A 27,013-nucleotide genomic window follows, 5' to 3' on the forward strand; every position below is an offset into this window, starting at 1 on the left:
GGGTGAGACTGGGCAGACAGGTTAACCAGTTGTATGGAGCTCAGGCGCACACACCTATTCCCAGTCAAACAGCTTCAGGAGGCCGGAGTTTTCCCTGGAAAGCATCGAGGCACAGAGGGAGGGTTAAGAGGGGTGTGTGGGCGGTGCGCTAAACTTATGTGGGAGCTGTGTAATCAGCCCTTTTCATGCTCTGTGTGTGAGTGCGTTTTTACGTGTGTTTGTGCGTGCAACAGCGTAGGCCAATGCTAGGGGAGAGCCCTCCACCCCATTGTGTGTGTAAATCAGGGCTGAGACCTGGCTGTGTCTAATATAGGTATTATTACCTGTGTCCATCCTGTTTTAATGGACCCTTCTATAGGGGTGCTCTCCCCGGTGACTACTCTTTATGGCTGGTGTGTGTGTGTGTGTGTGTGTGTGTGTGTGTGTGTGCGCGCAGAGAGAGCTATGAGTCAGTGAGGACAGTCGCTCCAGTTAAATTGGATGATTACTGTGTTTAATGGTTTTTCAGTATCTAGTCTCCTTCAGTCTTATTGACCTTGTGAGACCTGGGCCGGTTTCCCAAAGCATCTTAGAGTTAATCTTCTGTTAACTGTCTACGTTACCACTGCCATGTTTATTAACGTTGATAAGATGTCAGAGAGTCTGTTCCACTTGGTCTGACTCGTTTCTAACCCTGTGTCTGTCTGTCTCCCCCCTCCAGGATGATGCCCGCCAGCTGTTTGCTCTGTCGGGGGCTGCTGAGGAGCAGGGCATCCTGCCAGATGACCTGTCCAATGCCATGCACCGGCTGTGGGCCGACGGAGGGGTGCAGGGCTGCTTCACCCGCGCCCGCGAGTACCAGCTCAACGACTCTGCTGCCTAGTGAGTAACGACCACCACCACTCTGCTTACTTGTCTACGCACCTGTGCCAGGCTCATAGTCTACTTTGTCATTGGCCTCATCTCTCTGTCACTGCTGGGTCTCTATCTATCCTTGATCGCACACCTTTTTGAGGTTTGTTTAAATAGGCCGAACTGTGATATTACTGGATTTACCTTCTGAATGTGAGGGCAAAGAGTTTTGGAGAAGCAGCACAGTAAATCTGCAGGTTCTGATACTGATGGCTTCACAGCACAGTGACCCCTAACTCCCCCCTTCCATCCCTCCCTCAGTCTCCCATCGATATCATATAAGGGGATTAAAAGATCAAGGCAGCGCGCTCAACATGTTGTCGCTTCGTTGAGAAACCAATTGCTTTTCAAATGGGGGTTTGCACAGCTCTGAACTTCCAGGAATTTTCCCATGCCTAATTTCCCTCGAATCAATTTCTGAAGAGAGGACCAGTTCCTGAGATAATAGATTGGATCAATCCACTTTGATGGAAGTAAAGAAAGAACCAACATGTTTAGAAACTGATGACTCATGTTTGTTTTAGAGAGCAGTTTACAGAGAACAGTATGTACCTTAACTGTAATGTGATCAATGTTTTAGCACTTGTCTTGTCCCCTGCACAGTACCCTGCACAGTACCCGGCACAGTACCCTGCACTCCAATATGTTTTATATGTTGTCAGCCACCCATGCTAGTAGAGCTGTCCTGTCCCGTCATGTCCTGTCCCGCTGTGTGTGGGAACGTCCCTGAATAGCAGCAAGAGCTCTGAAGTCAGGGTGGACGACTGTGGTTTCACAGTGACTGCTCACATACTGTATGCAGTCACTCCCCCTCTCCCACTTTCCCTCGCTCCTTCCTCCTCTCTGCTTGTCATGAGGCAGCCATCAGGAAAATGTAGCTTTGAATGAGGAAGTCTCTGGGGTTTCCAGGGATTGCTGGCCGTTTGCCTGGCTAGTTACAGGCCATGTTATGCCTGGTTGAGGCCTTTAGACGAGGGCTATTAAAATCCTGGCTCCATGTCCACAATACTGCTGCTTTTCTCTTCTACGGTACCAGACTCTTAATTAATGTCATTGATTGGCCAGAGAGATCACTCACCTGGTGTTCCAGGCCTGAATCAGTCCCTGAAACCAGAAGTGTGATTTACCTCTGGGCCCAGATTTGCATGGCAATGCTTTAAAGTTTTTTTTCAAGGTTCTATGCTCTTGTTCTCACAGCGATCAGTTAACAGGTGCCACAGTGTAAAGCTACAGTATGCTAGTGTCCCAGGTTAGTCCTTTATAGATAATCCCTTTGTACTTAATCCTCTATGTAGAACAACACGTCTCCTGTCACTTCCCGTATGGGTTTAGTCATGCTTCTGTGTGACCACAGCACAGCATAGCCGGCCTGTAATACCAGCAACTATATGCCCTCACTCAAGCCTCTCCACAGAGCCACTCCTTAACTCTGAGGCCTTTAAGTCCTTTAACTGAGGAGTCGTTCCATGTCATATCAGATTGTTCTGAAATTGTTTCTGTAGTTCCAAACAGGTAAGATTGGCATTCCTGAAACATTATTTTGTTTGAATGTAATTTTCTCAGGGAAATTAAGCTAATTGATTGCACCCAAATTGGCCATTTTAATTTATAGGATTCAGATAAAATCTGATAAATCTAGTACCCGACATCCATTTTGGACCAAACTTCTTCATACCATTATAAGAATATTTTGAAGATAAATGCACAACGCAGAGGACGAGAGGTCAATAGAGTACTAAAGGTCAAGAGGACTAAATGTCAAGAGGTACTAATGATCAATGGAAATAGTGTTTTTTCTGTAATAGGGGATTAATGATCTATGGGTCAGAGACATGGGAGGAATTTCAGTCTGGGACTCATAGCTACATTGCAAGCTCTCATTGGTTCAAATTGTTTATACATTGTGCCTGAAGTAGGGTACTTGTTTTCTGGCCATTGGCCCAGTTTTATTGCAAGGAATTCTAATTGGTCAACCACAGGCTAGTGCTGGGTTATAGAACTACATCCTGTCCCTTTGTTCTGTGGAGAGAATCACTGTGGATAGAATCACTGAGGACAGGGGAGAATGAACATTTACCTCTCAGTATAACATACAGTGGGGCAAAAAAGTATTTAGTCATCCACCAATTGTGCAAGTTCTCCCACTTAAAAAGATGAGAGAGGCCTGTAATTTTCATCATAGGTACACTTCAACTATGACAGACAAAATGAGAGAAAAAATCCAGAAAATCACATTGTAGGACTTTTTTATGAATTTATTTGCAAATGATGGTGGAAAATAAGTATTTGGTCAATAACAAAAGTTTATCTCAATACTTTGTCATTGCCAACAAAGGGTATATAACAGAGGTCAAACGTTTTCTGTAAGTCTTCAAGGATTTCTCACACTGTTGCTGGTATTTTGGCCCATTCCTCCATACAGATCTCCTCTAGAGCAGTGATGTTTTGGGCCTGATACATGGCCCCATTCATTCTTTCCTTTACACGGATCAGTCGTCCTGGTCCCTTTGCAGGAAAACAGCCCCAAAGCATGATGTTTCCACCCCCATGCTTCACAGTAGGTATGGTGTTCTTTGGATGCAACTCAGCATTCTTTGTCCTCCAAACACGACGAGTTGAGTTTTTACCAAAAAGTTATATTTTGGTTTCATCTGACCATATGACATTCTCCCAATCTTCTTCTGGATCATCCAAATGCTCTCTAGCAAACTTCAGACGGGCCTGGACATGTACTGGCTTAAGCAGGGGGACACGTCTGGCACTGCAGGATTTGAGTCCCTGGCGGCGTAGTGTGTTACTGATGGTAGGCTTTGTTACTTTGGTCCCAGCTCTCTGCAGGTCATTCACTAGGTCCCCCCGTGTGGTTCTGGGATTTTTGCTCACTGTTCTTGTGATCATTTTGAGATGGAGCCCCAGATCAAGGGAGATTATCAGTGGTCTTGTATGTCTTCCATTTCCTAATAATTGCTCCCACAGTTGATTTCTTCAAACCAAGCTGCTTACCTATTGCAGATTCAGTCTTCCCAGCCTGGTGCAGGTCTACAATTTTGTTTCTGGTGTCCTTTGACAGCTCTTTGGTTTTGGCCATAGTGGAGTTTGGAGTGTGACTGTTTGAGGTTGTGGACAGGTCTTTTATACTGATAACAAGTTCAAACAGGTGCCATTAATACAGGCAATGAGTGGAGGACAGAGGAGCCTCTTAAAGAAGAAGTTACAGGTCTGTGAGGGCCAGAAATCTTGCTTGTTTGTAGGTGACCAAATACTTATTTTCCACCATAATTTGCAAATAAAGTCATTAAAAATCCTACAATGTGATTTTCTGGTTTTTTTCTCATTTTTGTCTGTCATAGTTGAAGTGTACCTATGATGAAAATTACAGGCCTCATCCTTTTAAGTGGGAAAACTTGCACAATTGGTGGCTGACTAAATACTTTTTTGCCCCACTGTATATGATTAAACCTATTTTTCTTCCCCTTATTTGCTTTGGAGTCTGTTATTGAAGAGTAACATCAACTGCTAACACCATTGAGTAAGACATGAGGAATCTCCCAAAAATATCAAAGCCACCCAATAGACCTCCATGACAATCCCACCCCAACAACCAGTATACACTAACAGTTCTCTAAGTAGTATGAAGCTGCGACTTGGAGTATTGCTTCTCCATACTATGTAATGTTTTCCCTGTGAATCTTGAGATGTTTTTTTCCCCCTGTTCAGAGAAATTAGGTCATTGAAGTAGTTTGCATTATTAACCATGAAGTAGTGTGAAAATACCAGGTTCTGACCGCTAGATGCCGTCGACACTCTTTTATCCTTTTTGCTGGTCTCTTGTATTTATTGAATAGATCACCCTGATTTTCTTTGCAACTTTGGGTAGAAAGCCAATAGGTTTGGGTTATGATGAAAATAAATTGTGTAGTCATCCTCACAATTCAAGCCAGTCCTCCATGAAAGCAAATCAGTTCGTTGTAATCTGTGTCCAGGAAATGGAACCTTTGTGTGTGATTTATTCCCGTAAAAAATATTTTGCGACCCAATTACGGTCTTGTCACATCGCTGCAATTCCTCAACGGGCTCGGGAAAGGCGTAGGTCGAGTCATGCGTCTTCCCGAAACATGACCCGCCTAATCGCTCTTCTTAACAACCGCCAGCTGCACCAATGTGTTGGAGGAAACACTGTTCAACTGATGGCCGAAGACAGCCTGCAGGCGCCCGGCCCGCCACAAGCAGTCGCTAGAATGCAATGAGCCAAGTAAAGCCCCCCGGCCAAACCCTTCCCTAACAAAATAATGTTACAGGAATGCTAATCATATCTGTTACTAACTACAGGAATGATTTCAGAACCATCTGAGATGGTGGGTGTCAATCCTCTTTCTTGTGCTTTTTGAGGTGGAACGACCCTGCGTCAAGGTCATGCTCCGTCTGTGTAATGTAGTGCTACGGTGATAGTCTAATGAAGAAAAAACGCACAGTAATGCTGCAAGGCTCTCTCCTCAGTGCTGCTGCCGTGTGGTATAGGTGAGAAGCCCTTATCACCAGGGCACACAGGACCCTTCATTCTCTCTATATGGAAATGTAGAGAACACAATACATCCCCTATTCCTGTTACACTCACCGTCCATGTGCCTGGAATACCACTTGCTCATCTATTCCCACCTGCAGCAGAGAGTGCTGTATTTGTTCTCAAGGCAGTCCATTAGACACAAGGCCTATTGGTGAGATTGTGTAGCGCCAAGGAAATGGGCTCTAAAAGGCATGACAGGATGGTGTTTCACAAAATGATTGCCTGGCAGCCAACTAAATATTGAACGAGTAGCAGGAGCGATATTGATCTCACCCACTTTTTTATTACGAAGTCGAATACTATTTTTTTTAATTCTGTCTTGCCCTGCTCTTATTAAAAACTCTGGCTTTCTGGTAAGCGTTTTGTTGCGATGGCCCCAGAGATTTTGGGGAGGAGGTGGCAGTGACGAGGATTTATGTTATTTCATCAGGGCTCTCCAGAGCACTGTGACTGCTTTACTTAGAGATGCTTATTGTGTGCTCCAACAATATCAGCCTCCAGACTGTCATATATCTCAGAGCACTGGGAGATTCCTTATCAGCTCTCAGCTACACCTCTCAGCAGGCTAGAATCAGCTCTACAGCTCCACTACTGTAACTCACCTGCTCTCCAAAGGTCAAATCCCAGAGCAAATTAATGTAAGTACAGTGCCTTGCGAAAGTATTCGGCCCCCTTGAACTTTGCGACCTTTTGCCACATTTCAGGCTTCAAACATAAAGATATCAAACTGTATTTTTTTGTGAAGAATCAACAACAAGTGGGACACAATCATGAAGTGGAACGACATTTATTGGATATTTCAAACTTTAACAAATCAAAACTGAAAAATTGGGCGTGCAAAATTATTCAGCCCCCTTAAGTTAATACTTTGTAGCGCCACCCTTTGCTGCGATTACAGCTGTAAGTCGTTTGGGGTATGTCTCTATCAGTTTTGCACATCGAGAGACTGACATTTTTTCCCATTCCTCCTTGCAAAACAGCTCGAGCTCAGTGAGGTTGGATGGAGAGCATTTGTGAACAGCAGTTTTCAGTTCTTTCCACAGATTCTTGATTGGATTCAGGTCTGGACTTTGACTTGGCCATTCTAACACCTGGATATGTTTATTTTTGAACCATTCCATTGTAGATTTTGCTTTATGTTTTGGATCATTGTCTTGTTGGAAGACAAATCTCCGTCCCAGTCTCAGGTCTTTTGCAGACTCCATCAGGTTTTCTTCCAGAATGGTCCTGTATTTGGCTCCATCCATCTTCCCATCAATTTTAACCATCTTCCCTGTCCCTGCTGAAGAAAAGCAGGCCCAAAGCATGATGCTGCCACCACCATGTTTGACAGTGGGGATGGTGTGTTCAGCTGTGTTGCTTTTACGCCAAACATAACGTTTTGCATTGTTGCCAAAAAGTTCAATTTTGGTTTCATCTGACCAGAGCACCTTCTTCCACATGTTTGGTGTGTCTCCCAGGTGGCTTGTGGCAAACTTTAAACAACACTTTTTATGGATATCTTTAAGAAATGGCTTTCTTCTTGCCACTCTTCCATAAAGGCCAGATTTGTGCAATATACAACTGATTGTTGTCCTATGGACAGAGTCTCCCACCTCAGCTGTAGATCTCTGCAGTTCATCCAGAGTGATCATGGGCCTCTTGGCTGCATCTCTGATCAGTCTTCTCCTTGTATGAGCTGAACGTTTAGAGGGACGGCCAGGTCTTGGTAGATTTGCAGTGGTCTGATACTCCTTCCATTTCAATATTATCGCTTGCACAGTGCTCCTTGGGATGTTTAAAGCTTGGGAAATCTTTTCGTATCCAAATCCGGCTTTAAACTTCTTCACAACAGTATCTCGGACATGCCTGGTGTGTTCCTTGTTCTTCATGATGCTCTCTGCGCTTTTAACGGACCTCTGAGACTATCACAGTGCAGGTGCATTTATACGGAGACTTGATTACACACAGGTGGATTGTATTTATCATCATTAGTCATTTAGGTCAACATTGGATCATTCAGAGATCCTCACTGAACTTCTGGAGAGAGTTTGCTGCACTGAAAGTAAAGGGGCTGAATAATTTTGCACGCCCAATTTTTCAGTTTTTGATTTGTTAAAAAAGTTTGACATATCCAATAAATGTCGTTCCACTTCATGATTGTGTCCCAAAAAGATACAGTTTTATATCTTTATGTTTGAAGCCTGAAATGTGGCAAAAGGTCGCAAAGTTCAAGGGGGCCGAATACTTTCGCAAGGCACTGTATATAGCTGATAACCACACTTTTAACCAGTGCGTGTTTAACCAGTGCGTGGAGATGGGGGTTTGTAACTGTAAGCCCACAGCATTCAATTAAGCTCTGGATACTAGTAATCAAAATCTCAAATGAAGTAATGTTTCAGTATGTGAATTGCAGACAACTAAGGAGGCCTTTCTCTGTGGGGCATGCTGTTTGAAGAACTCTAATCAGGGACAGTGGTTTGTGATGAAGAAATTAGTGTGTGTGGAGAACACTTAAATATATGCACAGACTTGGCTTAGGCAGGATTACAGGCAGCAAATGCGAACAGTTCTGTAAAGTACTTAAGTAAAAATGGTTTCATGTACTAAAGTAGTTTTTTTGGGGTATATGTACTTTACTATTTATATTTTTGACAACCTTGTACTTTTAGGGCCTGTGTACGTTACTGCCCGCACCATGCGGTGAAACACCGCTTACCTTTCATTTTCAATGGAAGGAAAACGGTGAGAAGCAGAGTGGGCGGGTGACTGTTGGGCGGTGCGAACGTGGCTTGGGAGGCAGTGAGCAAGTTAAGCATTTCCCAACTTCATGCAAATCACCTGCGGCGACCGCTGGGCGATGACCAATCATATCGAGTTAATTCTATTAAGAATTTGTCTCCAGCGTTGGGTCACATAGCATCAGTCTTCAGAAAAGATGGCTGACAAAAATACTAGGATGGAAGCAATTATAACGTCAGAACGAATCATGCGAAAAATGTACAGTTGAGAGGATTGTTAGTTAATGTAGAGACAGACGATTATGCATATTTTTTTGTCATGAAGTTAATTTACAAAAATCGCTATTTAGCAAGCTAGCTAACATTAGTCAGCTAGCTAGCTTTGCGGGTGTTGTGACATGAGGATGAAATTGTAAATTGTGTTTTAGGTACTTCTGAGAACTAGCAAACCAGGCTGTCATCTTGAGTAAGTGTGGATGCATTTACTGCAAATTGAATGTACAATTTTGTAAGCTAGACTTGCTAATATTTGCCATGCAATGCAGCTGAAGTAGGGTAGGTGAGCTAACTATTTTCTTGCTTATTGTATAGTGAAGGATAAAAATAACTGTATGCCTATGGATGTGTAGCTAGCTATGTAGCCAGCTATGTAGCCGATCTGTGTATGGACCCTAAAACGTTTTGATATGATTATTAGTTCAGAACCTAGCTATGAACCTCCAGCTATCATAGCTGGTTGTATTGACTTCAAAACAGTCTGAATGGCATCAATGAAGCCTATGGATTGAGTAGAATATTATATACTTTATTGTGGCAAGGATGCAAGTCGTATATACAGTACTTTAAGGTATTCAGACCCCTTAACTTTTTCCAAATTTTTCCACGACGTTACAGCCTTATCCTAAAATTGATTTAAAGTTTTTTTTTCCCATCATCAATCTATACACTATATCCCATAATGACAAAGCAAAAACGGGTTTTTAGAAAACAGAAATATCACATTTATATAATTATTCAGTCACTTTGAAGCACTTTTGGCAGCGATTACAGCCTTGAGTCTTCTTGGGTATGACGCTACAAGCTTGGCACATCTATATTTGGGGAGTTTCTCCCATTGTTCTCTGCAGATCCTCTCAAGCTTCATCAGACCAGAGAATCTTGTTTCTCATGGTCAGTCCTTTAGGCGCCTTTTGATCAAGCGGTCTTAATACTTTCCGAATGCACTGTATACAGAAACATAATTTAAAAAAAATAGTACACTACACTTCCTATACATTATGTAAATACTCACAGGTTCATCTCAATATCTAATTTCCTTCATCAGCACTGATCCGAGGACACCGGATAGGTGTTGAATTTCATCAAATGAGACTTAATTTCAATCGGTAGAGAATGTGATCCAAATCAAGTGGAGAATGTGAAACGCGTAATTGAAAGTTCATTATCCAAGTGTTATCCAAGTGTTATAAATACATAGTACCTGCATTATAAATACAAGTTCAATTTGAGGAGGTGTGTGTGTGTGTGTGTGTGTGTGTGTGTGTGAGAAATGGAAAGAGGTAAGAACATATTTAATGAATTACAGTGCTGCTACTTAGGTCTTCACAATTTACATATTGTCTTTAGCGGTGTCTCCTAACCAGCCTTGGGCCCCCAGTTGGCCCAAAGGTTATCTTAAGTGCGGGTGAGGTGGCGATGACGGGACTGGGGGTTGGCATCCTCTTTTCACATCAAAACATACATGCAGACGAGAGAGAGAGAATGAGAGCATGATTAAGCGTGGTTTTGTTTTTTATTATAATGTTGTCATCATAACCATCAGGAGGTGAAATGCAAAACTGACCTTGGATCATTAACTCTGGGACTACTACATCTCTATCTGTATTTCAATGTAAAGCATCTCTTTAATAATACTTCCTGTTAATCCAACCAAGTGACCTCTCACCTCTAATCATGCTGTGCCCTCTATGTAGCCAGTTCAGATGCGGGAAGAGTTCACTGACAGCTGATATAACCGAAAGGATTTTGGGAAAGGATTTTGGGAGAAGGGGACGAGGGATGAAGTAAAGGAGACGAGGGGTGAAGTGAAGGGGAGAGACTGTTATTGAGAAAATAAGGTAGTTAAAGAGACGGTGTTCAACAGGAATCTGTGTGTGTGGCCTCACCTGGTGTCCACACTAAGTGGCTGCAGAGTACTTTATTCTGAAAAACATACACAGACACACAAGGACAAACAATATAAGGTAGTTATACAAATAATGACATGTCTTACTATTCTGCATGGTTGGTCCTCTTGCCTGTTATTAGAAGGTGGAAGGAGCCACAGTTACACACCTGAGCCTGCTTACTGCACAACACAATCCATCAGTCCAATTTGATAAATAAGTGGGGGTTATAGGGTGGCTAATTGTTCCCCCAAAAATATAAATGGGTGACACTGTGTTTGTACAGACATCATCACCCTTACCTAAACCGAGCCCTTACCTGAGAAGTAGAAATCCAAGGGAGATAAACTGGGAATTGAATAACTGCAGTTGATATAGTGAAGTAAATTGAAGCATACTCTTATTGCAATGGGGATGGCTCTTAAAAGAGCCTTTGGTTGTGCATCGTGTAGTCTTTGGTGTTGCCAGGAAACAGCACCCTCTTTGAAGTAGGAGGTGAAGATCTTCTGCACACGGAATGCCTCCTGTGCTGCGTTGTTGGCCCCGTCCTTGAAACATCCTGCAGAGCAGTAGACCTCTCCTCGGGCACACGGCGGCGAGCTGCAGATCCCCTCCTGGTCCTCGTGTCCATCCTCATGAAGTTGTGCGGGACACAAGTAGCCTTCACACACGCCTGAATTCCCCCATGAGGCAGTCCCAGATGGCCCTGGTCACCCAACCGTGCAGTGCTCTGCACTGTAACTGTAAGCAATCGTTTTAAAGGAGTCTCCAGTTGTAAGGTATCTGTTGGAATATGGAAGATGTCATTGTTAGACTTTTACTTCATCGGGTCATTGTGGATTACTAAAGGATATCTCTTATAACAAATCATGGTAACATTAGATAGATGCATGAGCACACACGTGCATGTACAACAGCAGGCTTATATCAAGGATAGCATCACACATGAATACATAAATACCACTTGAAGCTTGATGAAGAGTTGGTCATTTGAATCAGCTGTGTACAATAGTGCTAAGGAGAAAACAAAAATGTGCACCCCTTCGAGTTCCCAGGACCAGGACTGAGAACCACTGCTCTTCATTGGGACCTCTTCATCTGCAGACAGGCCGTAGCAGCGTAACATCACAAGAAAGACTTCATTGCTTAAATTAGACAGCACTGAATATTATGTTACTATTATCTCTGTACTCACTTCTAGGGACGGGAACTACACTATCCAGAATAGCCTACTCTCCCATCTTTGACAGTTGGCGCTGCTATCCTTTCACCCTTTATCAGTGTTAGCTAGTTACCTACAAATGCATTTCATTTTTTTTTTACAGAATTTATATTTTATTTAACCAGGCAAGTCGGTTAAGAACAAAGTCTTATTTTCAATGAAGGCCTAGGAACAGTGGGTTAACTGCCTTGTTCAGGGGCAGAATGAGAGTTTTACCTTGTCAGCTCAGGGATTCGATCTGGCAATCTTTCGGTTATAAGTCCAATGCTCTAACCACTAGGCTTCCTGCCGATTGACATGGTAATAAACCAATACTATTGGAGACAAGTTGAAAAAACTGACCCCTTGATGCTGTACGTTAAAGTGCGCCATGTCACGACGAAACGTACGGCACTTAATATTAAATTCAGTCAGTTGGTATCAAGGGACGTAACGTGTGCCAGGAAAACATTCCCCACACCATTACACCACCACCAGCCTGTACCATTGACACCCAGGATGATGAGGCCATGGACTTATGCTGCTTACGCCAAATCCTGACTCTGCCATCAGCATGACGCAACAGGAACCAGGATTCGTCGAACCAGGCTATGTTTTTCATCTTGTTTTTAGCGGGTAGGAGTGGAACCCGGTGTGGTCGTCTGCTGCAATAGCCCATCCGTGACAAGGACCAACGAGTTGTGCATTCTGAGTTTCCGTTCTGCACACCACTGTTGTACTGCGCCGTTATTTGCCTGTTTGTGGCCCGCCTGTTAGTTTGCGCAATTCTTGCCAATGAGCTGTTTTCACCCACAGGACTGCCTCTGACTGGATGTTTTTTTTGTTTCACCATTCTCAGTACAACCTATACTGTCATCGCGTGAAAAGCCCAGGATGCCCGTTTCTGAGATCCTGGAACCCGACAATCATACCACTTAAGTCACTTGTTTTTTCCCATTCTAATGTTCAATCGAACCATAACCAAATGGCTCTGCCTGTCTGCCTGCTTTATATAGCAAGCCACGTCCACATTACCATTTTCTTGAACGTGATTGTGTACCTAAACTGGCCACTGGGTGGGTGAGCCATTTATTTGATCTTAAATATGAAGCCCGCTAGGCCCAGCCTCCCAGCGTCTATCTCCAACATTCAGATATAGGAGTCAATCATCCTCAGAGGGCCAAGAACTGTGCTATTAAAATTACATCACAGGGCCACTACTGCTAAGTAAATGAACAGATAAACAAAGCTCCGTTGCCATGAAGATCCCAATTAATGAAATCATTCAATTAACTCCTGGCTGTCTGGCTGATGCAACATGAGGAATCTGACGCTACAACCTGGACTTGGGTAGACTTAACATAGTAAATGGAAATCCAGGACACTCAAATTAGTATTATATGATCATTTGGTATATGGTATGTGTTAATTTGTGGATGTCCATCATCTAATTCTATATGATATGTTACGAATTGTAATTTGTACAATATATTATGAATTTGCAATACGTACAGTACCAGTCAAAAGTTTGGACACACCTACTCATTCAAGGGTTTTTCTTTATTTGTACTAGTTTCTACATTGTAGAATAATAGTGAAGACATCAAAACTATGAAATGGCACGTATGGAATCATGTAGTAACCAAAAAAAGTGTTTTACAAATCAAAACATATTTTAGATTCTTCAAGGCAAAGGGTGGCTACTTTGATAGCTTTGCACACTCTTGGTATTCTCAACCAGATTCACCTGGAATGCTTTTCCAACAGTCTTGAAGTAGTTCCCACATGCTGAGCACTTGTTGGCTGCTTTTCCTTCACTCTGCGGTCCAACTCATCCCAAACCATCTCAATTGGGTTGAGGTTGGGTGTTTGTGGAGGCCAGGTCATCTGATGCAGCACTTCATCACTCTCCTTCTTGGTCAAATAGCCCTTACGCAGCTTGGAGGTGTTGAGTCATTGTCCTGTTGAACTCAAAGGGTTTTCTTTAATGGAAGCTTCTCTAATGTCAAACATGTAAAGTGTGGTGTATCGCAGGGCAGCTCTCTAGGCCCTCTACTATTTTCAATTGTTAACCTGCCACTGGCATTGAACAAAGCATGTGTGTCAATGTATGCTGATGATTCAACCATATACGCATCAGCAACCACCGCTAATAAAGTCACTATAACCCTTAACAAAGAGTTGCAGTTTGTTTTGGAGTGGGTGACCAGTAATAAATTGGTCCTGAACATCTCTAAAATGAATCGCATTGTATTTGGTACAAATCATTCCTTAAGCGCTAGACATCAGCTGAATCTGGTAATGAATGGTGTGGCTGTTGAACAAGTTGAGGAGACTAAATTACTTGGTGTTACCTTAGATTGTAAACTGTCATGGTCAAAACATATATGGATTCAATGGTTATAAAGATGGGGAGAGGTCTGGACGTAATATAAAGATTCTCTGCTTTTTTGACACCACACTCCAAAAAGTTCTGCTGGTTCTAGTTTTGTCTAATTCTGATTATTGTCAGGTCGTGTGGTCCAGTGCTGCAAGGAAATACCTAGTTAAGCTGCAGCTGGACCAGAACAAAGCGGCAAGTTTTGCTCTTAATTGTAATCAGGGGGCTGATATAAATACTATGTATGCCAGTCTCTCTTGGTCAAGAGTTGAGGAGAGACTGACTGCATGACTTCTTGTTTCTGAAAATGTTTTAAATCCCAAATAGTTTGCATACAGTAATAAACTTACACACAGCTCTGACATACACTTATCCCACCAGACATGCCACCAGGGGTCTATTCAGTCCCCAAATCCAGAACAAATTCAAGAAAGAGTATAGTATTATATAGAGCCCTTATTGCATGGAACTTCCTTCCATCTTATATTGCTCAAATAAACAACAAATCTGGTTTCAAAAAACAGATAAGCAACACTCGTGGCGCAACGCCTCTCCCTTATTTGACCGAGAGTTTGTGTGTATGCATTGCTGTGTAGGCTACATGTGCCTTTTTTTATGTACGTAGTTCTGTCCTCTTTACGTAGCTGTTCTTGTCTTGATGTTCTGTATTATGTTTCATGTATTGTGTGTACCCCAGGAAAGTAGCTGCTGCTTTTGCAACAGCTAATGGGGATCCTAATAAAATACCAAAATCGTCTGAGACCAGGCTGGACAGTGCTCTGACACAATAGTTTTCCCTCTCAACAGGCAGATCAGATGGTTTCCCAATGATCTAATACCACTGTCATCTGTATGTGTGTGTAAATGGGTTAAGAGTCAGGCTGTCGGAGTCTCCTGGCAGATTTGAGTGCTGATGCGGATTGTATCTAACATTGAGAGGACACTTCAGACTTGTGGTGATAGGTCTTCTTATCTACTTTGTGTGTACTTGTTAAGTGATGAGTTTATATTGATGGGGGTAAATAAACAGATTGCACCAATACCATTTAAAAATGTGGTCATAACCAGTGGTGGAGAGTTAGATGCCTGAAATCCTCTGACCCTAGACTTGGTGAAAGTCCTCCTAGTGTTTAATCTGACAGCTGTGTCTGTATTCTGACCCGAGTGTGTTGTCCCTGTCAGCTACCTGAATGACCTGGAGAGGATAGCCAAAGCAGACTACATCCCCACCCAGCAGGATGTGCTGCGGACCAGAGTGAAGACCACTGGCATTGTGGAGACACACTTCACCTTCAAAGACCTACACTTTAAGTGAGTGGACCACTGACTTCCCTGGTGTGTGTGCGCTTGCTTGTGTGTCGGTGCACCAGTTCCCTATTGTGAATCAACGGTTCCTCCTTCATATTCTGATAAGTATTGTTCTAGCAGAAAGCAGTGATTTAGTTTCTGTCTGTTGATAGTGAATGTGAGATGGGTAACCTGATCCTGCCTCATAAGTTAGCTTCAGGATCTGGTTCATTTTGAACCCACTGCCCGCACCACTGCCCAAACGCAAAGGAACCTCTGTTTCTTTCCTCTGTCTTTGTTCTTCACGCCAAGGCACCATCTTGTCTGGTTGTTACTTTGAAAAGGCAATTTCCAGCTGACTGATCTGGTCTGGTTCTCTGTGTGTGTCAGTTTGTGTGTATGGTGGGGAAGTTGTGTGAAAAACTGATGGACTGGCCGGTTGCATGGCTGTTTGCAGGCTGGTTTATGTGTTCAATGGCAGTGGCTTCCAAAATCTGTGTTCATTTGAATGTGGGAATACTCTACATACATAGACATCTATTTGTACACCACCAACAACCCCACACAAATAACATGCCCTGCAGCAGTGTTAGCTAGTGTTTAGCTGGGCTGGTGGAATCAGGCTACAGTGAGTGATATTAGAGCTGATGAGAGCCCTGTTGAGGTGAGCACTACTCATTACATCCCTGAATATTACAGCCCTATGTGTTTGCAGGCTTACACAACCTACTAACACATAGCATCGCAGCACTCCATTACATATGAAATTCACGCAAATATCAGCAGAATTTCTAGCAGGGCTGACAGTACAAAAAATTATCTGACAGTCTGTCTGGTATCTGCCAAACAAGACTTCCATGCCACTGTCTCTGCATTTCCTCCTATTGTCTATTTTCAAACGCAACCTCCCTTGTGGTGGTGATTAAACGGGCACCACAGCCGAGACTGGCACTTCCACAGCGGGCATCTTCTCATTTCGCCCATGTGCCCGGTCGGTTTGCTATGTCCTCATGAAGAAGTCATGCGGAGATACATCGTGGCAACAAACAAACAAACCCATATCCGCTCCCTCAGCGCCTCAGCCCCATCTGTCCTGTAACCACGGCAACTGCACTGTACAAAAATGGCGACAAAATGCCAGGGAAAATGGCATGCTCTGTGCAGCGAATGTGCTACGAGTACAGAGAGACCCTCAGGCCTCCCTTCTCTGTACCTATCCTGGTATAATGGAATGTGAGGGCTCCTCCAGGAATGTCACATCATCATGGTGCTTCCCTCTCATTAGTGTAATTATGGATCCCAATACAGAGGACATGAATGGCCCTGCAGAAAACCTCCCCTCTGTTTCCAGACCCAAAAGAGTGGATAGGTGTTAAAAAAAAAACATTGGGGAAATCTCATAAGCCCATGAATCTGTGGAGCCAGCATCATATTGTTTACACCTTTCCACTTCTTCACAATCTGCACTCATCAAATGAGATATAGGGTTAGACTAGAGGTTGTTCTGGGAGTTGGTGCTTGGCATACAGTACAGTACCACTAGTAAACGGCAGTAAAAGGGTGACCCTCACTGGCTGCTTGTGTTCCTACAGAATGTTTGACGTGGGCGGTCAGCGTTCCGAGAGAAAGAAGTGGATCCACTGCTTTGAGGGAGTTACAGCCATCATCTTCTGTGTGGCCATGAGTGCCTACGATCTGGTGCTGGCTGAGGATGAGGAGATGGTGAGGCAGGAGATTGTTTTAAGTACCACTGACTGGATCTCTTATCCATTTTAATGCAGTTTTATTTCTAAAGGAAATTACCTCACATTCATTTTGAGGTGTCTTGATCAACTGGAATTAAATCATGTTTTGTTTTCATTCTCTCCCTCTCCCTTTAGAACCGTATGCATGAGAGCATGAAGCTGTTTGACTCCATCTGCAACAACAAGTGGTTCACAGAGACCTCCATCATCCTGTTCCTCAACAAGAAGGATCTGTTTGAGGAGAAGATCACACACAGCCCCCTGACCATTTGCTTCCCAGAGTACTCTGGTAAGACCACAACACAACTTGGAATCCCCTGAATGTTCCATGTTCTCTTGTAGTTGGCAGTGCTTTACGCTGAAATTCTCATGTCAGGCTAGGAGGTGTCGTTTTTACCAGTAAAAGGAGTCTAGTGGCAACAACCCCATGAATCCCATCAGTAGAACAGATCAACTTCTCCACCTGATACTAGTTTTCTCCTGACGCATACACTCAGTAGCACAACCATTCAAATTCTATGGGCACAACAATCCTCTTAACCTCCTCTCCTATGCCCAGGTCCCAACAAATTTGAGGAGGCGCAGGCCTACATCCAGACCAAGTTTGAGGATCTGAACAAGAAGAAGGACACCAAGGAGATCTACAGCCACTTCACCCAAGCCACCGACACCAAGAACGTTCAGTTTGTCTTCGACGCTGTCACCGACGTCATCATCAAGAACAACCTGAAGGACTGTGGTCTCTTCTAGAGCCTGAGAAATCGTCAAGGTCAGCTTCTACATATGTACAATAAAGCACACACTGGGATCTGTTCATAAATGCACAGAAACCAGCTAGTTAATGTGTTTTGAATGAAAACTTCAAGGTTAACTTTGGATGCATTAACCTCTCCCTCTCTCTGTGTTCCCTCCGATTACTTGAACAGCTCTGACTATAAGGAAGTTTGGAAGAAAAACGTTGTGAAGGAATGCACTGGCCCACCACGATTTCTGCTTTGCTCTGCTTTTGTTAAAGGCACCTAAGAGACTGAGAACTCGGAAAGCATTGCAGAATTTCAACGATTGCTGATCCAGTTGCTCGTATTGTTAACTCTTTGGGCTAAGACCACAAATCAAACATTTGTTATTCGTTTTTTTTCTTAGTTTATTTTCAATTATTAGAGGCATTGGAAAAGGTTTTTTATATAAATGCGTTCATTTTACTTTAGAAAATCTGATGTGCAGTGCAAATTCTATTAAACTTTTAATCGCATAAAGCTTATTTTGTAAAAGAAGAACGTGCATGGATAGAGATTATGAATGGAAAAAGGAAGTGCTTTTTTATCATGTTTACATATGTTCCTCATTCATAGCCAAACCGCATATTTTTCCTGCATGACTCGAGATGGCAAATATATTCGCTCTGTAATCTGCACAGAATATCTTAACATTCCTTTTACAAAGTCTAAATAAAAATATTAAAAAGTCAAACAAAAAAACCTTCACAACCAGGGGAAGGAATGGCAAAAATTCTAACTGATTTAAAGTATGTATGTACCTAACATTATTTTTTTATAATACCAATTCCATGTCTTTTGCAGTATGTTTGTGCCTTCACTTAAGTTTACAGCCGATTCATAGATATGCTTTTATCAGTACTGTTTGACCGACTGTATGCCTACATTTTTCTTCCATTTTTCTCACACCATCTTAACGATAAATAGTGATTGAGGAAAGACAAAATCTAATTGGGAAAAGGTTAGTTTTTTGGTCAATATTAAAATGCTTTGAAAGTCTTATATAATGATTTAATTTAAATAAAAATAAAGATCATCTGATTTACTTGCTTTTGTGTTTTCCTACACATTATTTAGGTCATTTTCACATACTAATGGACAGGTTTTTCATAGAACACAACAGATAATTTCATTCAAATCAGGTTAGAGCTGTTGGTGTAATAAAACCAAAACAAACTTTTATTCCACACGTTAGACAAAACAACGTACACTACATGACCAAAAGATAATCTCATTTAAAAATCATGGGCATTAACATGGAGTTGGTCCCCCTTTGCTACTATAACAGCCTCCACTCTTCTGGGAAGGCTTTCCACTACATGTTGGAACATTGCTGTGGGGACTTGCTTTCATTCAGCCACGAGCCATTAGTGAGGTTCGGCACTGATGTTGGGCGATTAGGCCTGACTCACAGTCGGCGTTCCTATTCATCCCAAAGGTGTTTGATGGGGTTGAGGTTAGGGCTCTGTGCTGGCCAGTCAAGTTCTTCCACACTGATCTCAACAAATTATTTCTGTATGGACCTTGCTTTGTGCATGGGGACATTGTCATGCTGAAACAAACTGTTGCCACAAATTTGGAAGCACAGAATCTTCTAGAATGTGATTGTGTGCTGTAGCAAAGATTTCTCTTCACTTTAACTAATGGGACTAGCCCGAACCATGAAAAACAGCCCCAGATCATTATTCCTCTTCCACCAATCTTTACAGTTGGCACTATGCATTGGAGCAGGTAGAGTTCTCCTGGCATCCGCCAAACCCAGATTTGTCCGTCGGACTGCCAGATGGTGAAGAGTGAATCGTCACTCCAGAGAACGTGTTTCCACCGCTCAAGAGTCTAAATGTGGTGAGCTTTACACCACTCCAGCCGATGCTTGGCATTATGCATGGTAATTTTAGACTTTTGTGTGACTGCTCGGCCATGGAAACTCATTTCATGAAGCTCCCGACAAACAGTTATTGTGCTGATGTTGCTTCCAGAGGCCGTTTGGAACTCAGTAATGAATGTTGCAACCGAGGATTGACTATTTATACGTGCTTCAGCATTCAGCGGTCCTGTTCTTTGAGCTTGTGTGGTCTACCACTTTGCGGCTGAGCCGTTGTTGCTCCTAGACATTTCCATTTTACAATAACAGCACTTACAGTAGCTCTAGCAGGGGAAACATTTGATGAACTGACTTGTTGGAAAGGTGGCATCCTATGACAGTGCCACATTAAAAGTCACTTAGCTCTTCAGTAAGGCCATGCTACTGCCAATCTTTGTCCATGGACATTGCATGGCTGTTTGCTAGATTTTATACACCAATCAGCAACGGGTGTGGCTGAAATAGCCACATCTACTCATTTGAAGGGGTGTCCACATACTTCTGTGTATATATAAGGTATACTGTTGTTGATGCTGAACTACATGAGTACACACACAGGAATAGTAATTAAGGAGTAGCCTCCAACACAGCAGGTCTGCATGATTATGTATTAAATAGTACCTTTTAAAATATCACTCTTACAAACTTCAAATCGACCTGTAATTGAAATCACAATTATGCTAAAATGCCTGATTGCGCACATACTATGAATCCACAAACTATGAATCCACATCATATGAATCCACATACTATTAATCCACATCATATGAATCCACATACTATTAATCCACATCATATTAATCCACATACTATGAATCCACATCATATGAATCCACATACTATTAATCCACATCATATGAATCCTCTTCAGCTCCAGATGGTATAAACAGCACATACCATCAACAACCTGCACTGATTTAAGACTGGACGTCCCCTACAACCAACGCCGTTCACCAGTGGAAGAGTTGAACAGGTAACTGCGCCCTGAAACTAACAAAAAAACCATGTTTTCCAATTACTTTACATTTACTCACATTTTAGGCCTGAACCTGAAAACGTTGGATTAATTAATATGCTTTGATAAATTGCAGAAGATGTTTAGCTTAATATGAATATTGGAACATGTTGGTGGTTTGTAAGCCCTTACCTGGATCTTGTGCCTTCCCATCAAACCTCTGAGAGAACAGAAATGACCGGTTAAATCTCTATTAAGCCTGGACCCAATGCTGACTGTAACCCATAGAGTTTTCCATAGGCAATGGACACCTACCATCAGGTTGTCTTGTATGCTGACTTTAGTCAGACTGAGGCTGCCATCTAGTGAGGCCTTGGAGAAACACATTCAAAGGTAAACCCATGCTGTTTCACATATTTATTCTCAGCAGGATGCAATTGGAAACCATTGATCCAACTTGCCTGGTCATTTTCACTGGCCCCATTTTGACTCACTTCTGTGTTCATTTTGCCGATCTCTTCCCTGCTCAGATAACATTACACAGTACGTTGTGAGTTAGTGGTAAAATGTTTAACAATTAATAATGGCTTATAATTCAAAACTTGGTTCTGTAATGGCACTCACGTCTTATTTGATGGAGGTTCAGGCTCATCTTTTGGTCCCCAACCATAGACGCTGCAGGCATAAACATAAAATTCCTATTATGGACTGTTACAATAACCTAACTCCTGCTGAAAACCCTGCTGCATCCATGGGAGAGCAGATCTTGTAAACTCTACAGTGAGCGGATTAACTGAACAGAGGTTGTCAAGGACCAGAGTTATGCAACCTTGCTCGACATCATCTGATCAGACTTATTTTTAGGTGGTCAGTGTGTGCGGGGGGAGGAGGGGGGGGGAATCACCGGCTCAGAATGGCCCAGATGAGCAGACTTGTGACCAGCAGGAGCAGGACGCCGGTAACCGTCACCACAGCAACAAACCAAGGCTCTGGATCCCAGTAGTCTGACATCACTGTGACCACCTGTGGAGGTTTAGCCTAGAGGGACAGCAAAGATATGATACAGTCTCTTATGGGCCTCCTGTTGTAAAAGGTTTTCCTTCATATGCAGTAGCTGTGTTATAGTGGTTTGTACCATGTCTCTACAAGGCTGATCTTACTGTAGTGGTGGTAGTAGTAGTAGTAGTAGTAGGAACAGTAGTGGTCCAGGGAACTACGTAGATGTAGGCCACAGCCTCAGTGTGATGCCTGCCATCCGACACAGAGATGGTGACTTCAAACATGGTGCGGTCATAAATCCCATCCACCACGTAGGAGAACATGTTTTTGGAGACGAGACTCAACCCGGTCATCAGAAACCGGTCCACTGCAGCACCTGTCGTGAATGAAATCACACGTGCTCAGATATGCAAACATACTTTTAACAGCAAATCTTTAGCTGACTTAGCCTGAGAGTGTGCTGGGGAATTTTGGTGTAAACTGAAACATATACTCAGTTACACACACACACTGTGTACCGTTAGTGATGGTAGCTGTTAGTCTGTCGCTGTCTGCATCAGCGCAGCTGAGTGAGAGGATGGGGAGTTTATTAGACAAGGTGGAGAAGATGGTGGACTCATAGGAGATTGGGTCACACACTGGAGCATTATCATTCACATTCTGACAGAGAAGAGAGAGGATGGAATGGATACACAGTAATCATTAGTTTTCACAATTTACATCCAAAACCATTTTTAATCTATGGTATTATATGGATAAATATCTGAAAGTATGTACTCTGTTATCCTGTACTAGATACATGTACAATGGTGCTTTAGCTCTCTGTCCATTCCTCACCTCCACTTGTACAGTGATGTCCACTGTTCTTCTCTTGCGGTTGGTACGGTCCATATCCTGCTCATAATCCTCAGCCTGAACCCCCACTACATACACCTGCTGCTCCTCAAAGTCCAGCTCTCCGCCCAGATACAGATCCCCTGGAGAGAGAGATGCAACATATTTATGGATGTTAAATGTTAACTAAGAATCTTAAGCTGATCCCTGTGTGCTCAGCTGTAGCCTCACCTCCCTCTGAGTCAATAGTGAACATGGTGTCTCCTGTAGTGATTGAGTAGCGGATGTTGTCAAAGGGCCAGTCTGTGTCTCTGGCCACCACCGTCCCCACTGCCGTACCAGGCCTGGTGCCCTCTGGGACACTGAAGAACAACGTCTGAAACACTGGATCATGTTCATTGACTGGGGTCACACTGACCAGCACACGCACCTGGGCTGGATACGGAGAGAAACGGTGTTACACTGCCACCCTATAACTTCGACGTAAACTGCCACATATATTAGATGATGGTGTACTGTATACATGACACACACAGGGAACAACACAAAGTGAACTGACACGTGAGAGGAGGGGTGCCTGTGTCCGTAGCCAAGATGGTGGCCTCATACTGGAAGTTATTGGTGGCCATCTCAGCAGAGTCATAGTTCAGAGTGTTGTTAACCTGGCAGACAGATTGAATTGAGCCCTGACTTCATCAAGACATCCACTCGAATAGTAATAGTACATCAAATATTATGCATTGTTAAGTCATTATCATGGTTACCTGGAGCTGTCCGTCTTTGAGGCGGAATTTGAGCAGTGATAATCTGTTATCGACGAGTGTGAGAGACACACTCTGGTTACTGACGTCAATGTCAACACAGGTCAATGAGCCCAGGCTGCTGCCCACCTCAATGGTCTCTGACACCTCCAGCCTACAACACAACAGGACACACGGTCTGTGTTCAATCTGGCAAACTGCTGTTCTATTTGCATTTTCAAAACCATTTACGGAAAAGGTGAAATTATTGAACTGTTTAAATTCAATTGGATTATTAGACTACATTTCTATAAACATCTGTTTTATTTGAGCTAATATGTATAAGAATAATTAACGTCACACACTGCATAAGAGCCTTATCCCAGACCCAAATGGGATTTCTCTGCACTGATTAAAAGCAGTAATTCAGACCCAATTATCTCCAACCTCTGTCCAATAATGCATATCATCATTCATAAATAGGCTGTAGTGATAATGATAGTGGGTGTGAAGTAGGTCATACAGACTGGGTGGTCATTCATTTGTAATGAAGGAGACTGCATCTTAATGATGCTTGTCTTGTCCTAATGACCACCATTACTCTAACACTGTACATCTCTATATCCTCTCGATGCCAATCCCCCCCGTGAATCAGGCTTTAGGACACTGTGGTCTGGACCCCAGTTCTAGGAGTTATAGTCATGGTAACGTGGTCATGGAAAACTCCTGGCCATAGACATGACCTATTGATTACATGATGTCCTTGATGTAATCTATCAAAGATATACATATAGGGCTGATTTTAGTCAGGTGCCCAGTGATCCAGTAGAGTCCTGTTACTTACACAAACACTGAGGGGGAGCAGAAGGGTGGGAACTCATTGACATCCAAAACGTTGACAGTGACCGTGGCGGTAGCGGAGCGTTCCACTGCCACGCTGTAGGCTCTGACCAATAGAACACTGTGGGCCAGGGCCCGCTCCGCCTCCAGGTCCAGGTTATAGGCTGTTCTGATGACACCGTCCTCTGATAGGATAAGAGACAGGAAGAGAGACAGTTCAACACTTCGGGGGCAAATCCTTCACTGTTAGCAGATGTATTAATCGACCAAATGACACTGTATAAACAGTAGATTACCGTTGAATGCACAGTAAAATACCATACATTTGTTTTACAGCACATTGTAAGGCCTTTATGTAATTTCAACAGTAAAATACTGTAAAATGCACAGTAAAACACCAGTGTTTACAGTATTAATGATGGTGCATTGTGGGAAAATGCGAGCGGGCAACGAGTCTCTGACTCATTAATATATTAAGGCGTGCCTTGTAAGGGGCTATATTTGTTGCACCCATGAGTGAGAATGCTGTACCACCACAGGATAAAGTAAATACTGTATTTTCGGAATTCTACAAACAATGTCCTGAAATTCTACAGTAACCAATTGCTGCCAGTAATTTACTGTAGTTCAGAATATAATATCATACCTAATTTTTGGAGCGCCAAAAACCTTTTGAACACCAGTGGGTGCATGGTATTGTTGTTTCTCACTCATTAACATATTTTGAGGCTATATTTGTTGCACCAGTGAGAGTCCTGTACCAATTTAAGTGATATTTAGTAGTAGTTTCCTCAGAATTAAATGTACACAGGGAACAGATCATTTTTCACTGATGAGGATTTACGCAAAGAAAAAGTTGAAATCTGAAATTATGATTCAGCCATTTATGCATTTCAATGCATAGAGGATATTATAAAAACATTGATTTTCATCACATAATATTGGTGAGATAAGAATTAGAAAATCCAAACCTCTACCAATCTTGAAATGGGGATAATCTTTCACAAAAGTGTAGAGTACATCAGGGATGGTGAGGTTAGCTCTGACAGTAGCTACAATATCCTCGGGTCCTTGGTTCTCAAAGATGGACACATTCTGGGAAACAAGACTGACAAGAGAACTGGGTTAACCACACTTTTAACATTTAAATCTGATAAACACTATTGTATCATAAACCCTATAAATGAGACCTCTTTGGACTGGGAGTGATAGATAAACATTACGAAGGCAAGGCATCATTCTGTTGAACTCACAGCAGAACCAGAGGAGGGTTGTAGACTTTCAGCACCTTGATCCTGACTGTCCCAGTACAGTTAGCCCCTTGTTTGTCTCTCACAACCACAGACAGCATCAACTCCTGTTCAACAGCATCACACGAGGAGGAAATCATTCTGATAAAACAAACTTCTAAAACATGTATTTATACATAAAGGTATACATAATATCACACCCTCACCCTTGGTCCTGTGTGGTAATCAAATGGTTGGCTTGAGAGGATGCTGCCGCCTCCACTGATGTGGAACTGTCCTTTGGAGGAGTTGGGCAAGACCTGACTGATAGAGAACTGCAACACAAACCCACAAACCTGAACGGGTAACAACACTCGGTCTAAACCTACACTGAATAGGATTAGGCAATGTCTTGGTACAGTAATACAGTTGAGATCAGAAAGTCATGAGGAGGTAGTGTGTTTATTACAGAGAGTGTGTCATTGCGGTCTGCGTCGGAGGCCAGGACAGTGTAGAGAGTCACAGGAACAGGAAGGTTCTCTGGGACATGAACCTCAACTCCTGTACACAAACACTCATCAGACCATCTACTCATTACAACGTCCCTCGATCAATACACTGACCTTATAACATTGTAATAACATCGTAATAAACATGTAATAGCCTTGTAAACCGTGTTTAATGTATGTGTAGTGGTTGAGGTGAGGTTGTGTTACCAGGCAGCTGGAGCAGAGGTTCACACTGTGGTGTGTTGTTCTCATCCACCACTCTGATATGGAAGGTCTGCTCTGCACGGCCTGATGAGGTGACCAGGCCCAGACGAACACTCACCATGCTGGCCTTCTCATAGTCCAGAGAACCGCTCAACACTATCTACACATGTACACAATATTAGATGCAAAACATGTATCTTTACTAATGTCTCATTTGTTCACGTGCAAAACAGAGGTTAGGGTTGAACTGTGATCTGGACATAACCCTAGAGTTATGGTTGTGGTTGAGGATTGGGGTTGTAGTTGTAGTAAGGCAAGGGTTATTGTTGTGGTCGAGGCTTAGGGTTGTAGTTGTAGTTGAGGCTAGGGTTATTGTTGTGGTCGAGGCTTAGGGTTGTAGTTGAGGCTAGGGTTGTTGTTGTGGTCGAGGCTTAGGGTTGTAGTTGTAGTTGAGGCTAGGGTTATGGTTGAGCTGGGATGTGGACATGAAGCTAGGGTTAGGGTTGAGACTAGGGTTGAGCCGGGCTGTGGACATGAAGCTGGGGTTAGGGTTGAGACTAGGGTTGAGCCGGGCTGTGGATATGAAGCTGGGGTTAGGGTTGAGACTATAGTTGAGCCGGGCTGTGGACATGAAGCTGGGGTTAGGGTTGAGACTAGGGTTGAGCCGGGATGTGGACATGAAGCTAGGGTTAGGGTTGAGACTAGGGTTGAGCCGGGCTGTGGACATGAAGCTGGGGTTAGGTTAGAATGTTTTTTTTAAAATTACGTCTTCATCAGTATAAAAAGCAGATGAGAATAAAGATGCTTGAGAACTGATATTTGACAAAATTGGCTGTTCCGACCTGGACATTGAAGATACCAGAGACGTTAGTAGGGTTGACGATGGGCGTCTCAAACACTGCTAACTCTGGGTTGACAGAGAGGATGTTGACTGTGGGGAGAAGCCTGGAGCTCTGCACCTGAAACTCCACCACCACACTCCTGGGACGGGTGCTCTCCGATACAGACACCGAGGCAGGGAGACCTATGAACCCTAGAGGGAGCCACAGCACAGTCCGCGCGGCTCTAAAATCTAAACAGAACAATCAGAGCTCCTGCCCAAATCGAATC

General features: G+C 43.1%; 2 protein-coding genes across 3 annotated transcripts in view; one reads left to right on the top strand and one right to left on the bottom strand.

Annotated features, from left to right (window-relative positions):
* Positions 1-18,772, top strand: part of LOC139371055 (guanine nucleotide-binding protein G(i) subunit alpha-2-like) — a 119,272-nt gene extending 100,500 nt beyond the window's left edge. For both annotated transcript variants that reach the window (XM_071111099.1, XM_071111100.1), the window contains 6 exons: positions 701-861; positions 15,104-15,232; positions 16,801-16,930; positions 17,089-17,242; positions 17,513-17,722; positions 17,880-18,772. In XM_071111099.1, coding sequence (XP_070967200.1) covers positions 701-861; positions 15,104-15,232; positions 16,801-16,930; positions 17,089-17,242; positions 17,513-17,703 — 765 coding nt within the window. In that variant the 3' untranslated portion in view covers positions 17,704-17,722; positions 17,880-18,772. The remainder of the gene's footprint in view (positions 1-700; positions 862-15,103; positions 15,233-16,800; positions 16,931-17,088; positions 17,243-17,512; positions 17,723-17,879) is intronic.
* A 3,668-nt stretch (positions 18,773-22,440) lies between these two features.
* Positions 22,441-24,475, bottom strand: LOC139369448 (cadherin-3-like). Its single transcript, XM_071108712.1, has 5 exons — positions 24,472-24,475; positions 23,966-24,146; positions 23,146-23,296; positions 22,613-23,043; positions 22,441-22,524 (listed from the first exon to the last, which is right to left on the bottom strand). The coding sequence occupies exons 1-4, from the start codon at positions 24,473-24,475 to the stop codon at positions 22,882-22,884; spliced, it is 498 nt and encodes a 165-aa protein (XP_070964813.1). The 3' UTR covers positions 22,441-22,524; positions 22,613-22,881.
* Between the last annotated feature and the right edge of the window lie 2,538 nt (positions 24,476-27,013).

Source organism: Oncorhynchus clarkii, chromosome 17 (genome assembly GCF_045791955.1).
Source record: "Oncorhynchus clarkii lewisi isolate Uvic-CL-2024 chromosome 17, UVic_Ocla_1.0, whole genome shotgun sequence".
Lineage (NCBI taxonomy): Eukaryota > Metazoa > Chordata > Actinopteri > Salmoniformes > Salmonidae > Oncorhynchus > Oncorhynchus clarkii.

Excerpts from the sequence above, each read along its gene's own strand:
- LOC139369448 (XM_071108712.1), bottom strand. Across the intron at positions 23,297-23,965 it reads TGCTCCCCCTCAGTGTTTGT|GCTGGAGGTGTCAGAGACCA; the intron begins GTAAGTAACAGG and ends GTTGTGTTGTAG. Across the intron at positions 23,044-23,145 it reads TCAAAGACGGACAGCTCCAG|GTTAACAACACTCTGAACTA; the intron begins GTAACCATGATA and ends TCTGTCTGCCAG.